At 42.4% G+C, this 15,318-nt stretch overlaps 1 protein-coding gene across 4 annotated transcripts in view; it reads left to right on the forward strand.

The window, feature by feature from the left end:
- Positions 1-206: 206 nt before the first annotated feature.
- Positions 207-15,318, forward strand: part of LOC149159009 (ethanolamine-phosphate cytidylyltransferase-like) — a 287,363-nt gene continuing 272,251 nt past the window's right edge. For 3 of the 4 annotated variants that reach the window (XR_016261739.1, XR_016261738.1, XM_089436397.1), the window contains exon 1: positions 208-903. Coding sequence is in view for 2 of the 4 variants with exons in the window: in XM_089436397.1 (XP_089292523.1) it covers positions 566-903 (338 nt within the window). In the remaining 2 variants the exon portion in view is untranslated. Of the gene's footprint in view, positions 904-15,318 lie in introns of all 4 variants that reach the window. The other variant, XM_089436395.1, reaches the window with a different exon arrangement.

Here is a 15,318-nt window from a genome sequence, read left to right on the forward strand (position 1 = left end):
TAAAAGTTCATGTGTTTTCCTCATAAATAGAGGTCATATACAGTTTTAAATCATTAAAAATCTCATAAGAATCACAAAAACTCATAAATCTTATACACCAATGTGATATATCGTTCTACCATAACATTAATTAAAATTAGATAATAAAATTAAACTCCGAAAAATAAAATTTTACATTTATGGATATGAAATATAGCCATCAAGATTTACCAAAATCACCGACCAGAATCAGAAGAACGCACTCTAACATTCCTCCGAATAACACTACAGAATCGAACCTGAAAAACAAATTCCTATTCTCTCTGAATTCTCAAATTGAGAGAGATATTCGCGAACATCCTCAGCACATTCATTGGAACAGGGCGTTCTAGATATTACCGACTACACGTCCCAAAGATGTTCATAAACAAATGATTTTCTGCCAATAAACGACCAAGGTGTTTTTGCTCTCGATTTCCCATGCTCGATGAGCTTCAGTTTATAGAATGTGACACTCCAGATTGCTGAGACGCGATACTCTCTGCACGCTAAGTTTTCAGGGCAAGAAGAAGAAAAAGGATACGCCATGGGCTCTACAGGCGGTGCCGAGAACAAGGCCAACGATTATTTAACAGCAGGGTGGACAGTCCCTCGAGTGTTTGGGGGAATACTTGTGTCAGCAGCCGTGCTGGGGGTGATTTTAGCTCCCGATATTCTGTCATCATTCCTTCCCTTCTCCAAGCGCAAAAGCAAGAAGAAGCCCGTGAGAGTGTACATGGATGGCTGCTTCGACATGATGCATTACGGCCACTGCAACGCCCTCAGGCAGGCTCGTGCCCTCGGAGACGAATTGGTCGTCGGCGTCGTCAGTGACGACGAGATAATATACAACAAAGGTCCCCCTGTCATGTCCCTGGACGAAAGGTAGGCTTCTATTTGCTTTCATTCACGTCAGAATTTTGTGTTAATTCACTGCAATGGAGTGCAGATCTTTGATATGGTATAGATAAAATTCCTGGACTTTGGTTTTGACAGCCATTGCAAGTTCTTGATTGCGAAGGCATTGAAGTTAGAGTTTCCACAGCTTTCTTGTGTTGTTTTTAAGCATTAATTCATATCACGTTTATGTGTCAATTCACTTGCAACGGGCAGCATGTTTTGAATATTATAAGCGTACTTTTTGCCGAACATAAGTCTTGAGAGCCACTGCAAGTTCTGGATTGCATATGCATAAAATTTAGGGTTCCACAGCTTTGCGGTCACAAGTTCTGAAGGGCGTTTGAAGTTTTTGGATGGATGCACTTAGGGTTACTATAGCTCTGTTGTTTAAGTCAATATTTTATATTCGTTTTTTAAGTTTTAATATATTTAATTAAACTTTTATTATTATTAAAGGGATTCTATAAATATACTCTGGAGAGATGCACCGCAAAATGGAATCGATGAGGCTCAGGTGACAAGTCTAAATGTTATCTTTTCGGTCAAAAGCACCCAAGAGTTGCACTGGTCTCATCAATTTGAAACTCACGCAATGAGATATGCAGGGTGGGAGTGGTCTCTGTCTACATACGTATATATACTCTTACAGCGCGGGGTGGGAGAACTCTCTTTGTACATACATATGTATTTGTAATGGTAAAAATAAAATGGAAAAAAATTGATCTCCAATTTCTAATGTCAAAAAAAGAGGGCTGAGTCATAAAAATAAATAAATTAGTATAGATCCATCTTAAATAAATAAGTTAGTATAGATCCATCTTAATTCCAGATCTTTTGAATGTCGAGAAAGATCTTTCAAAGTGCTTAATAGATCTGGGGTTAAAATGGATATGGATCGATTGTAGTATTCCAAAGATTACAGTATTTGGCCACACTGGCACACCCATTTGGCTGTTATCCTTACTTGACAGGTTGATGGACTGATTCTGCTTTAAGAAAATACTTGGTTTCAACTTTCTACTTGCGTAACTCCTTATGACATCGATTTCATTTCTTGTTTTTTATCCGTTTGCTTTCTTGATCATCTTCAGTGAAGTTTTATAATAATTTTAATCATCTCCTGTGGAGTCTTCTTTGTATAGTTCTGTTTATTTATCTTCTTCATTGCTTGAAAGATTTGTTGTTTTTTTCTGTTTGCTTTCCTGATCAGCTTCAGTAAAGTTTTTAACGCATTTTAATCATGTTCTGTGGAGTCATCTCTGTATAGTTCTGTTTATTTTTCTTTTCTATTTTTTGAAAGTTCACAACAAAAATCAGTTTTCATAGCTAAGAACTAGGGTTTATCTAAAATCATCCAATGTTTACGTCATTTTACGAGGAGACATTTACTGACACCATCTCCATGCAAATGCTATAACAGGAATCACTTCCATCTCCACTCAAATGCAAGGACGTGAAGCAATTGCCTTTCCTGGAAGTGGACCACAGCATAGGAAGCAATCTTGATAGTTTTGAACATTTTCTAACATCTCATCTTCCCACTAAAAAATAAGAAGGTTAAGAAAGCTTCATCCAGATTGGGCACGACTTGCAGCATTGAGTACTCGGTTTTCGTTATTGACTCGGTCGATTTGATTTCAATGACTCGGTCGTTGTAAAAAATACATTAAATATTTTTTATAAAAAACATAATTTTAAAGATTTTCATTCATGTTTCCAAACACAAAGCTTTAGAATATAGAGAGGAGACAATATATGATTAAAGTAGACTCACAAATATATCCATTATATCAAAATGTGTTAAAATTGGCAACTAGGGCCAAACTCTATGTGGGTCATCTTATTAATGGAAGCTGATATTTTTCTTGGATCCCTCTCATCGAGAGGTGTAGGATTGATCTAAAGATCATCCGATTCTGATAAGTATTCATGGAGATATGAATTTATTTGTGTTATGGGACAATTCGTCAAGGTCAGCCAGCAACCAAATAAACCCTTATTGTGCTCAACTTTTTAGTATAAATAGAGGTGGCCTTCAAGTCATTTCAACACACTTGGAATCTCTTCCTCTCTACTTGTCTTTGGGTTTTAGTAGGAGGAGAGATCCTAAGGGATAACGCTGCCCTAATCCAGAGGGCAGAAGCCGGAACTGCCAGGAATAGCTGGAATTGCAGGAACTGCCGGGAATTTTTGGAACTGCTAGGAAAAGCCGAAACTGCCGGAATTGTCGGGAACTGCTAGAACTGCCGGGAAAAGCTGGAATTGCTGGAATTGTTGGGAACTGTCGGATCTGCTGAGAAAAGCCAGAACTGCCGGGAATAGCTGGAACTGCCGGAACTGCTGGGAATTGTCGGAATTGCCGGAACTGTCGGGAATAGCCGGAACTGCCGGGAACAACCAGAACTGTCGGGAAAGCTGACGCAGAGGGCAGAAGCCGGAATTGTCGGGAACTGCTGGGAATAGCCGGAACTGCCAGGAATAGCCGGAAATGCCAGAACTGTTGGGAACAGCTGAAATTGCCGAAATTGCTAGAACAGCTTGAGCATCTGTCTCCGAAGGAGAGCAGCATGTAAGGGATAACTAACATTGGGACAGTTGTATGGTACTTAGCAGCAAATACACCATGCATGCAATGTTACAACTAGCATGTAAGGGACAACGAGCATGCAGTAGCAAGCATGCAAAGGACAACAAGCATGCTAGGGACAACAAGCAAGCGACGGACAACAAGCAAGCAAGATGCAGCGAGCACATAGGTCAGTATGGCAACATGGTGCAACAATGGCACATAATGCAATACAGTGATGGGTATAGTCATGATTAATGAAGTGTGATGAGATACAACATAGTGATGATGGGTGTAGCATGGTGCAACGCGGTGAGGTGCAGCATGATGACGAAATGCAGCACAATGATAGGTGAAGGAGTCACCTTGGAGAATCAGTTGAAGTAGCATGTCTTCAACTGATCTCATGTATCATGTTCTTAGAGATTATCTATGCTCTTCTCTAGATAAGTCAAAGTGTTGACTTCTGTTGTAAACGTACTATCTCTCTCTCTCTACTGAACTATTGAAGAACATATAAGAAGAATTGATCAAGGGTTTCCCCACATTGGGGTTTGTCCCTGGCTAGTGCCACATCTTGTGTCCTTTTGTCTTGGCTTGTCTTCTGCGATTTATGTTTATGTTCTATCTGTAGTTTACTTTAATGCTGATGTGATTGCTAATTTGGAAAAGATATTGAGCTAATTGTGAAAATTGAAATAAATTGCTCTAAGCATAGAACATACCTAAAATTAACATGGTATTAGATCTGAGGTGAAGACAATGCCCAAGCAAGAGTGAAAGAGAAATCGCTGAAGACAGTTGGGAAAGGACAAAAGGATCAGTGGATTCCTCATCCCTCTTCAAATTCACCAAGGGTGAAGTTGAAGCAAAGAATATTATCAGAATGGCGCAGTAGAAGTTTCTGATGGCCTGCCTAAAGATCACTTCAATGGGAAGTCTGGATCTAAGGGTGGAAGGAAAGGTAGATGCCTTGGTTGTAATAAGTTCGGCCATTATGCGAAGGAGTGTTCGAATGGCAGAGACACATCTCTTGGCAGGGACATCTTCAATGATCAAAGGAATGACAGGTAATGCAGGTCATCAAGGAAATGGCCGACTCTTCAAAGAAAGCAAGGAACCCCAAGTATGAAGAATCAAATGTTGTTTTTGATAAGATAAAGAAGCGTTATCTTGTATTGGCCCTCTCCTTCAGTGATCCAGATTGGATCCACGAAGAATAATCAAAAGAACCATGGCTGTATCAGGACAGGACAAACTTCTAAGAATTGAGAACAACGATAAAAAAACACCTCTGAACCAGTGGCAGTTGGCAGCCAGTGTGGAATGACGAGGACCTCGGTCAAAGCGCGCTGATCGAGGCCCATGGAGACTGCGCGGGGGGCGAAATTAGCCCCTGGGAGGCCCAAACTGGGAAATAGAGGGAGTTTTTGATGCGCGATTAGCGCTTAATCACGCATCGCTGGGCGAAAACCCTCAAAATGGAGAAGCCCCAAGCACTTGGTCGCATGGAGAGCCGGGAAAACCGTGGGACAAAAGGAGAAAAGGCTAAAGGACAAGGTGGGACCCGCACTCCAAAAAACCGGCGGTAGTGATTGGGGGCACCCTCAAGCAATAAGCGAAATTGGCGAAAACAGAGCGATCCCACTCAGTGGACGACGCATGGCAAGCGGAGGAGAGAGAAAACCGCTGCTCATCGCGCGCTAATGGTCGAGCAAGTCAACCGCGTGAAATGAGCGGATGGCATTGGATCTGGGGGATCCAGATCTGACGGTTGACATTGCGTCCGATGGCAAGACCAGATTTAACGAGGGAATAAGCCGCGATTTAGAAGGATTTGAGGTCCGCTTTGACCGCCAAGGTGGCAGAAGACTCATTCCACGACGTAATCGAAGAATTAAACTGACGAAGTAGGTTGGCGTAGTTTATAGGAGGACATGTGGCCACTCCCTGTGAGCCTGATGATGACGGTGAACAGGGAACTCCAAGCGCAGCTGCAGTAGGCGATCCGACGAAGAGGAAGAGGAACCGAACAACCATGAGCTCGAATGGCCTTAAAGCCATGAATAGAAGACAGAAGACACACAGAGAGAAAGAATCGAAGACAGAAGACAGAGAACCAAAGAAGACAGTGAAGCAAAAGAAAAAGCAGAAAGAAGACAGAGGGCCGAGCTGACCAAAGGCAGCATCGAGCACCAGAGAGCTTGAGAGATTCAAGCCATCCTTAAGAGGATCTGTCAGACCAGAGAGGTCAAAGAGCTGGTAGGCAAAAGAGTCTGTGCACTCCAGTGGCTTGGGGAATCCAAGGACCACCCTGCTAAGCAAATCTGTCTCAGGAGACTCATATTGGGCTCCTGCATTGTAATTTTCTGCTTAAGACACAATAAAATAAGGCCACCACTGAGAGCGGGATTGGAGATGTAGCCATGGAGGATAGGGTGAACTCCTTATTAATTTCTTGTGTTCTTGTATTTGCTTGCTGTATTTCTCTGCTGTCTTTCCATTTCAAGTGTCTATGTATTTGCAATCTGATTAATCCGTTGCCTAAATAACATAGACACACACACACCAGCATATGAGTCTGTAATTTCTTCATTTATTAAATCTTTAGCTGAGGTCACTCATAGGGTGATTATCAGATCAAGTGGTATCAGAGCTCTAGGCTGTAAGGTTAGACAAGCTTGTGTTGGTTAGCTGTTGAATGCTCACTAGATTAAAGCTCAAATTAGGAGAAGGAGAGTTGGTGGAAACTAATCCTAAAATTGGGAGAGTCTATCCTTGGAAGACAATGTCATAAGAAGGTTCTGTGGGGCCAGACCCTCAATTCATAGAAAGTTTCCTAGCTATAAAGTCTATGGTAGAAGAAATGTATAGGGACTTTAAAAAACATAAGGTTGAAGATTCATCAGGTTCTAAACAAGACAAAGAAGAAGATGAGTCTCATTCCCATGACCACTCAAAAGGAAAAGGGAAAGAGGAAAGCTTTCTCACACCTCCTAATAGCCCTGTGCACAACAAGAAGGCATATTTGATCAAGCTAGATGTTAAATTTGACTTGCCTATATATGATGGAGAGCTAAATGCTGAAAAGTTGGACAATTGGATTAGACAAATTGATGTGTATTGCAGAGTACAGAACATAGACTCAGACAAGAGAAAGATTCAGCTGGCAAGCCTACGCCTAGGAGGCATTGCCTTGGTTTGGTGCGGAGGAAGAACCCAAGCTGATATGAAAAGGCATGGTAAGACCATCTTTGTCTGGAGTGAATTTGTTTCTACAATTAAAAAACAGTTCTATCCATTGGCCTACATGCAACAAGCCATGATGAGTTGGCAAACTCTTCGGCAGTTGAAGGGGCAAAGTGTGCAAGGGTATACTCAGGAATTTAGAAAGAGAGCATTGATTCTAGGGATCTCATTAGACTCACCAGAGACTCTTTTGAAGTACATTGGTGGTCTACATAGCTACATGAGGCATACCATCTTCATGTTTAATCCCACTAGTATAGATGAGGTATCCGTACAAGCTACTCATCTAGAAGCTAGAGGAAAGAATGGAAATCCAGAAGTTGGGGGACCATCCCAACCCACTGCAAGCAAGAGCAAGGAGAAAAGAAAGCAGAAGTGGAAAGCAAGGAAGGCTAACACTGCACAGAAAAGCAAAGCTTCACGCACTCACTCCGAGGGTAAGAAGAAGAAGACTGCTGCAGCTATTCAAAAAGATTTGGGGTCAGACTCGGGAGATGAAACAACTATTGCAGCCACAGGTATAAAAGGTAAGAATTCTGAAGCATCTACTAGTAATTCTACTCAGTCTATTATTGATGAAAAAAATGAGAGAAAAAGACATGAGCTTTTCCATATTCGAGTTGTTTCCAAATATCAAAAGATTGATACTTTGTTTGATAGTGGCTCACAAGTAAATCTAATTTCTGAAGCAATTGTAAGGAAATTGGGATTAGCAACTACACCTCACAAAAAACCATACCCATTAGGATGGTTGAATGATAAAGCACAACTACAAGTGACTAGATAGTGCAAACTCAAGTTTTCTTTTGGGTTAGCATTTGTAGATGAGGTTGAGTTAGACATAATTCCTTTGGATATATGTGGAATTGTTTTAGGAAGTCCTTACTTGTATGATAGAAAGGCTATCTTCTATAGAGCTGAGAACAAATATCTACTTGTTAAAGGTGGAATCGAATACTTTGTAAGAGCTCATAAGCTCAAGAATAATTATACTCTCATAAACTCAGGGCAAATGAAGAGTGATAAATTCATGCAAACAATTCTTACTGATGGTTGTAAAGGAAAAGAAACCTGATAAAACCAATGTATTTGAGGGCTATAATGCTGAAAAACAAGCTGATATAGAAAAGGTTGTTTTAGAGTATGATGTCTTATTTGAAGAACCTAAAGGTTTGCCACCCAAAAAGGAAATAGTACATGATATTATTTTGCAGCAAGATGTTCCATTGCCTAACATTGGAATGTATAGGTTGTTTGCTTTAGAGAATGCTGAAATCAAGAAGCAGGTGCAGGAGTTGCTCGAGAAATGGTTCATCAGGCTTAACACATCACCATGTGGGTCACCAATCGTTTTGGTGAAAAAGAAAGATGGCTCGTGGAGAATGTGCATTGATTACCGAGCACTGAATAAGATAACAATAAAAAATCGTTATCCCCTTCCTCGCATAGATGATCTTTTAGATCAATTGAGGGAAACTGTTTATTTCACCAAGCTGGACTTGCACAGTGGATACCATCAGGTCAGAGTTGCAGAACAAGATGCATGGAAGACTGCTTTCAAAACAAAACAGGGATTGTATGAGTGGCTGGTTATGCCTTTTGGCTTAACTAATGCTCTTGCTACTTTCATGAGATTAATGAATGATGTACTCAGTCCTTTTCTTGATGATTTTGTTATTGTGTATCTGGATGACATTCTGATTTTTAGTAAAACATGGGAAGAACATTTAAAGCATGTTAAGCAGAGATTAGATGTTTTGAAAAGAGAAAAACTTTATGTTAAACTCTCAAAATGTGAATTTGGCAAGACATCTCTAAACTACTTGGGTCATATAGTAGGGGGTGGTGAATTGAAAATAGATCCCTCTAAAGTGGCAGTCATTGTAAATTGGCCTAAGCCCAAGTTTGCTATAGAAGTAAGAAGCTTCTTAGGAGCAATATAATATTGGAGGAAGTTCATTTCTAACTTTTCCTTAATTGCAACTTCCTTACATGCTTTAACAGGATTGAACAAGGTGTTTCAGTGGAGAGGCAAACATTAGAAAGCCTTCGACACCTTGAAAGAAAGGATTAGTACAGCCCCTGTACTAGCATTACCTGATCTGCAAAGACCATTTGAGATCCAAACAGATGCCAGTGACTATGCCATGGGAGCAGTGTTGACACAACACGGTAAACCCATATGCTATCATTCTGAGACTTTTAATCCTGCAGTAGTTAACTATCCTACATATGATAAAGAATTGTATGCATTAGTTCAAAGTGTGAAAAAGTGGAAACATTACTTAATGGGCAAAGAGACAGTAATACATACTGATCATCAACCACTTCAATATCTACACTCCCAAACTAAGTTGCAGCAATCAAGACATTATAGATGGATGGGTTTTCTACAACAGTTTCATTTAGTCATCAGATATAAAAAGGGCATACATAACAAAGTTGCAGACATGTTATCTAGACCTATTATAAATGCATCTACTATACTTAAGCATAATTCTGTGCTACATGAAAGCTACTTTGAACAATATGCTCAAGATATAGACTTTAAAGATGTATATGTAACTTTGAGTCAAGGCAAGAGAGTAGAAGAATTGGGTTATCATGTGAAGGACCGACTCTTTTATCATTGTGGGAAACTCTGCATTCCACAAACTGAGAGAATAAGGATAATTAGGGAAGCACACACTTCTATGATATCAGGTCACTTTGGGGTAAGTAAAACAGTTGCACAGCTGCAAAGGTTTTGTTATTGGCCGAAAATGAATGAGACAGTTTCTAGATATGCAAGAGGGTGTGCTAAAAGCAAGCCCAATAATAGAAAACTAGGCTTATACACTCCATTGCCAGTTCCTTCTCACCCTTGGGAAAGTATTTCCATGGATTTTGTTGGAGGACTGTCTAAATCTAGGAAAGATCATGATTATCTATATGTTGTTGTGGATAGGTTCAGCAAAATGCGTATTTTGATACCTTGTAAACAGATTACAACTGAACAGACTGCAAAATTGTTCTTTGAACATGTATGGGTTCATTTTGGATTACCCACTTTTATTGTATCTGATCGAGACACCTGATTTGTGGGGAAGTTTTGGTCAAGTCTGTGGGAACTGATGGACACCAAACTGAAGAAAAGCACAACTTTTCATCCACAAACTGATGGCCAGACAGAAGTAGTTAACAGGACAGTGATCCAGTTACTGAGAGGATATTGCAGCAAACATCCTAAGCTTTGGGATGAACACTTGTGTTATGTGCAGCATGCTTACAACAGAGCAAAGCATTCTTCTACACAGAGATCTCCTTTTGAGACCTATTTTGGTTTCACACCAAGGTCTCCTTTGGATTTTGTCTTTGGTAAAGATACCATGGTTGATGGACACAGTGATGTGGACAGGGCAACTAGGTTCATTGAACAGATCCAGGAGATCCACTAGGCAGTACAGGAATAGCTGGAAAAGAGCCAAGCCAAATACAAGGCTAGGCATGAAAAGCATCGGATGGAGAATAGTTTTCAAGTTGGTGACTAGGTTTGGTTGTATATCAGCAAGGACAGGATGCAAGGTGAAGGTAAAAAGCTAAAGCCTATCAGGTATGGACCCTTTAGGATACTCGAGAAGATTGGTGAAAATGCTTTTCGCCTTGATCTACCAGCTTACATGCACATCTACTCAGTCGTAAATGCAGCGTGCTTGAGATTGTTTGAACCTTCGATGATTGAGGACCCTGAAGAGCAAAGTCAATTGCCTTCTATTGATGACCTACTACCTGAATATCTTAATGAATTGCAGGAAGACACAGTGCTGGATAGGAAGGTGAGGACAATGCACAGGGGAGATGTTGAGTACCTCAGAGTTGGGCTCAAAGGTTCAAAGCCAAGTAGTGCAAAGTGGATTGAGATTGGACAAGTGAGACAGCAGTACCCTCACTTAGTTGATGCTTGAAAACCAACTTTTGGTGGTCCAAAAGCTTTTCAGTGGGAAGGCCGTGATCTGGATTGGATCCATGAAGAATAATCAAAAGAACCATGGCTGTACCAAGATAGGACAAACTTCTAAGAATTGAAAGCAACGATAAAAAAACACCTCTGAACCAGTGGCAGTTGGCAGCGAGCGTGGAACGATGAGGACCTCGGTCAAAGCGCACTAACCGAGGCCCATGGAGACTGCGCAGGAGGCGAAATTAGCCCCTGGGAGGCCCAGATCGGGAAACAGAGGGAGTTTTGATGCGCGATTAGCGAGGGCGAAAACCCTCAAAATGGAGAAGCCCCGAGCGCTCGGTCGCATGGAGAGCTGGGAAAACTGTGGGACAAAAGGAGAAAAGGCTAAAGGACAAGGCGAGACCCACACTCCGAAAAACCGGCGGTATTGATCAGGGGCACCCTCAAGTGGTAAGCGGAATTGGCGAAAACAAAGCGATCCCACTCAGTGGACGACGCGTGGCAAGCATAGGAGAGAGAAAACCGCCGCTCATCGCGCGCTAACGGTCGAGCAAGTCAACCGCGCGAAATGAGCGGATGGCGTTGGATCTGGGGAATCTAGATCTGACGGTTGACATCGCGTCCGATGGCAAGACTAGATTTAACGAGGGAATAAGCCACGATTTAGAAGGATTTGAGGTCCGCTTTGACCGCCAAGGTGGCGGAAGACTCATTCCATGACGTAACCGAAGAATTGAACTGACGAAGTAGGCTGGCACAGTTTACAGGAGGACATGTGGCCACTCCCTGTGAGCTTGATGATGACGGCGAACAGGGAACTCCAAGCGCAGCTGCAGTAGGCGATTCGACAGAGAGGAAGAGGAATGGAACAGCCATGAGCTCGAATGGCCTTAAAGCCGTGAACAGAAGACAAAAGACACACGGAGAGAAAGAACCGAAGACAGAAGACAGAGAAGCAAAGAAGACAATGAAGCAAAAGAAAAAGCAGAAAGAAGACAGAGGGCCGAGCTGACCAAAGGCAGTGTCGAGCACCAGAGAGCTTGAGAGATTCAAGCCATCCCTGAGAGGATCTGTCAGACCAGAGAGGTCAAAGAGCTGGTAGGCAAAAGAGTCTATGCACTCCAGTGGCTTGGGGAATCCAAGGACCACCCTGCTAAGCAAATCTGTCTCAGGAGACTCATATTGAGCTCCTGTATTGTAATTCTCTGCTTAAGACACAATAAAATAAGGCCACCACTGAGAGTTGGACCGAAGATGTAGCCTTGGAGGTTAGGGTGAACTCCTTATTAATTTCTTGTGTTCTTATATTTGCTTGTTGTATTTCTCTGCTGTCTTTCCATTTCAAGTGTCTGTGTATTTGCAATCTGATCGATCTGTTGTCTAAATAACATAGACACACACACCAACATATGAGTCTGTAATACCTTCATTTATTAAATCTTTAGCTGAGGTCACTCATAGGGTGATTATCAGATCATTCAGATTCTTTGGGAATCTGGCTTATTGATTGTAGTGCTTCAAGGGACTTCATCGGATAGAAGGGTGCACTCTCTAATTTGGTAGAGATGGAAACAATCGTGGGATTATACTTGGAGCCGATGCCACCTATCCCGGAAAGGGTGTAGGGAATGTTACCCCTCAATTGAATGAGGGTAACTCGATTCATTTACAAAATCTCTTTTATGTACCTGATCGCAAGAAGAACTTGGTGTCCATTTCAACAATGGAAGTCAAAGGTTACGAGGTGGCACTCATCGATGGAAAGGTACGTGTTTGAAAATAGAATTTTCAAAGATGTTTTTGAGTTTAGGGTTGTATCAAGTTGCAGGAAGTCCATTGGGGACCATGTCCATTGACACATAGCACCGGAGGTCTGTGAGTCAGATGGTGACAGGGATGCCTGAATTCAAAAAGAGCATGAAAGTACATGTCTGAGATGTATCGAAGGAAAATCTTACAAGGGGACCATTCCCCTCATGTAACAGGTCCACAGGTTTGGAACAACCCGAGGGGTTTGAGATTGATGATCAGGAATCTCACGTATGCAGGTGGAAGAAAGCCCTCTATGACTTGAAGCAAAACTCCCCGGGCGTAGTATGAGAGGATTGATAGCTGTCAGATGAAGCTGAGATTCACTAAGAGTGAAGCCGATCCAAACCATTGTTTGAAGGTTGTGGATGATAGACCTCTCATACTAGCACCTTATGAGGACGACCTATTTGTGACAGGTGCAGACTCTCTCATTTGCAGAAGTAAGAGGGAGTTGGATTCCGGATGTGGAATGATAAACTACAAGCCTATGACTACCTCGAGGATCTTAACTTTCAGAAGTTATATGGTAGTGATGTCGGACCAGATTTGGGAAATGCCTCTGAGTTTCATAAACTCATTCGCGTTGATGTTCTTGGTGAACTTCTGTCCAGACATATGTTTTGCAGTTAGCATGGTGAGCTCATATTTGGTTGAGCCTCACTGGATTGGTGCCAAGAATCTTTTGAGATATCTTCGGGGCACAATCTCTCATGGATTGAGATACACTGCCGGAAATATGAAATTGCATGATTATTCAAATGCTGATTGGGCAGGCAGTGTGGAGGATCACTAGAGCACTTCTCAGTGCTGGTTCTCTTTGGATTCTGCTTCGATATCATGGATGAGCAGGAAGCAGAAGTCGGTTGCTATAAGCACTGCTGAGACCGAATACATAGCTACAAGTATGATCTCGTGTGAAGCTGCATGGTTGCAAAAGCTCTTAAGTGAGCTCTTTGTACACATGATGAATACCATTGTGATTCTCTGTGACAACCAGAGGGGGTATTCGATTATTGAGGAATCCCGTATTCGATGATTGCTCCAGCAGATAGACATCAGATACTGCCTTATTTGGGATATGGTAAGTCGATGAGCAAGGAGGCTCTATCGCATTGAGATTGATGTACAGGTCACAAACATTTTGTCAAAGCCCCGGGGAAAGGTCATATCTGTGACTTTCCCGAATGACTTGGAGTCGTTGAGAGACCTTCTTATAAGGGTCCTGCATGTTGCATGCATTGAGCTCTGGGGGCTTGGGGTACTTACTGGAGCAACATACGACCACAGGGCGACTCACCCTCCCCTGGTGGTGCGCTATGTCCAAGATGACAGGGTCAACCTTCCTCTATGATACCCCGTGGCGACTGTGGAACATGATGATTAGTTCTCCTGTGGGCCGGGATGATTAGTTCTCCCATGGCAACTGTGGAACAGGATGATTAGTTCTCCTGTGGGCCGGGATGATTAGTTCTCTTGTGGCAACTGTGGAACATGATGATTAGTTTTCCTGTGGGCTGGGATGATTAGTTCTCCGGTGGCAAGTGTGAAACAGGATGATTAGTTCTCTTGTGGGCCAGGATGATTAGTTCTCCCGTGGCGACTGTGGGGCAGGTTGATTCATTCTCCTGTGGACAGGATGATTAGTTCTCCTGTCGAGGCATCCTACCCATGCAGACTGGGACTCATGGGAAGTACCTCTCATCTGATCAATGAGCAGCGAAATGGGGTTAGGGACCATAGTAGTACTATCGATGGACGCATCGTTGTATCTACCATACTCCCTATGCTAGGATGACCTCCATTGATCTCGGATCAATGATACTGATCTGGGATCAGTATGAGTGGTTTGAGACACTCTCTTGTGATATTGATCTGGGATCAATAAAACTGACTTCGGGTCAGTAAGAGTGATGTGACACACTCTCTTCAGATGAAATTGACTTCGGGTCAGTAGAGAATGGTATGAGACATTCTCGATCAATTCTTCTTCTTCATGGTTCAACAGAGCAGTGCAGTGTAGGGCACTAATGGCAGAGATAGTACAGTCGGACATATGGATCAGTGGATGGAGTTCTCCCTAGTTGAGAGGGAGTGTTAAAATTGGCAACTAGGGCCAAACTCCATGTGGGTCATCTTATTAATGGAAGCTGATATTTTTCTTGGATCCCTCTCATCAAGAGGTGTAGGATTGATCTAAAGATCATCCGATTCTGATAAGTATTCATGGAGATATGAATTTATTTGTCTTATGGGACAATTCGTCAAGGTCAGCCAACAACCAAATAAACCCCACTTGTGTTCAACGTTTTAGTATAAATAGAGGTGACCTTCAAGTCATTTCAACACACTTGGGATCTCTTCCTCTTTATTTGTCTTTGGGTTTTAGTAGGAGGAGAGATCCTAAGGGATAACGTTGCCCTAATCTAGAGGGCAGAAGTCGGAACTGCCGGGAATAGCTGGAATTGCTGAAATTGCTGGGAACTGTTGGAACTGCTGGGAAAACACTGAATTGCTGGGAAAAGCCAGAATTGCCAGAATTGCCGGGAACTATCAAAACTGTCGGGAAAAGCCGGAACTGCCGGGAAAAGCCGGAACTGTTGGGAAAAGCCAGAACTGTCGGGAATAGCCGGAATTGTTGGAACTGCCAGGAACTGTCGGAACTGCCGAGAATAGCTGGAATTGCCGGAACTGTCAGAATTGCCGGGAATAGCCGGAACTTTGGGAACAGCCAGAACTGCTGAAACAATTGGGAAAGCTGACGCAGAGGGCAGAAGCCGGAATTGCCGGGAATAGTTAGAATTGCCAGAACTGCCAGAACTGCTGGGAACAACTG

This window comes from Pinus tabuliformis, chromosome 5_2 (assembly GCF_031772625.1).
Source record: "Pinus tabuliformis cultivar Carrire ecotype Pingquan chromosome 5_2, CPIR1, whole genome shotgun sequence".
NCBI classification, from domain to species: Eukaryota; Viridiplantae; Streptophyta; class Pinopsida; order Pinales; family Pinaceae; genus Pinus; species Pinus tabuliformis.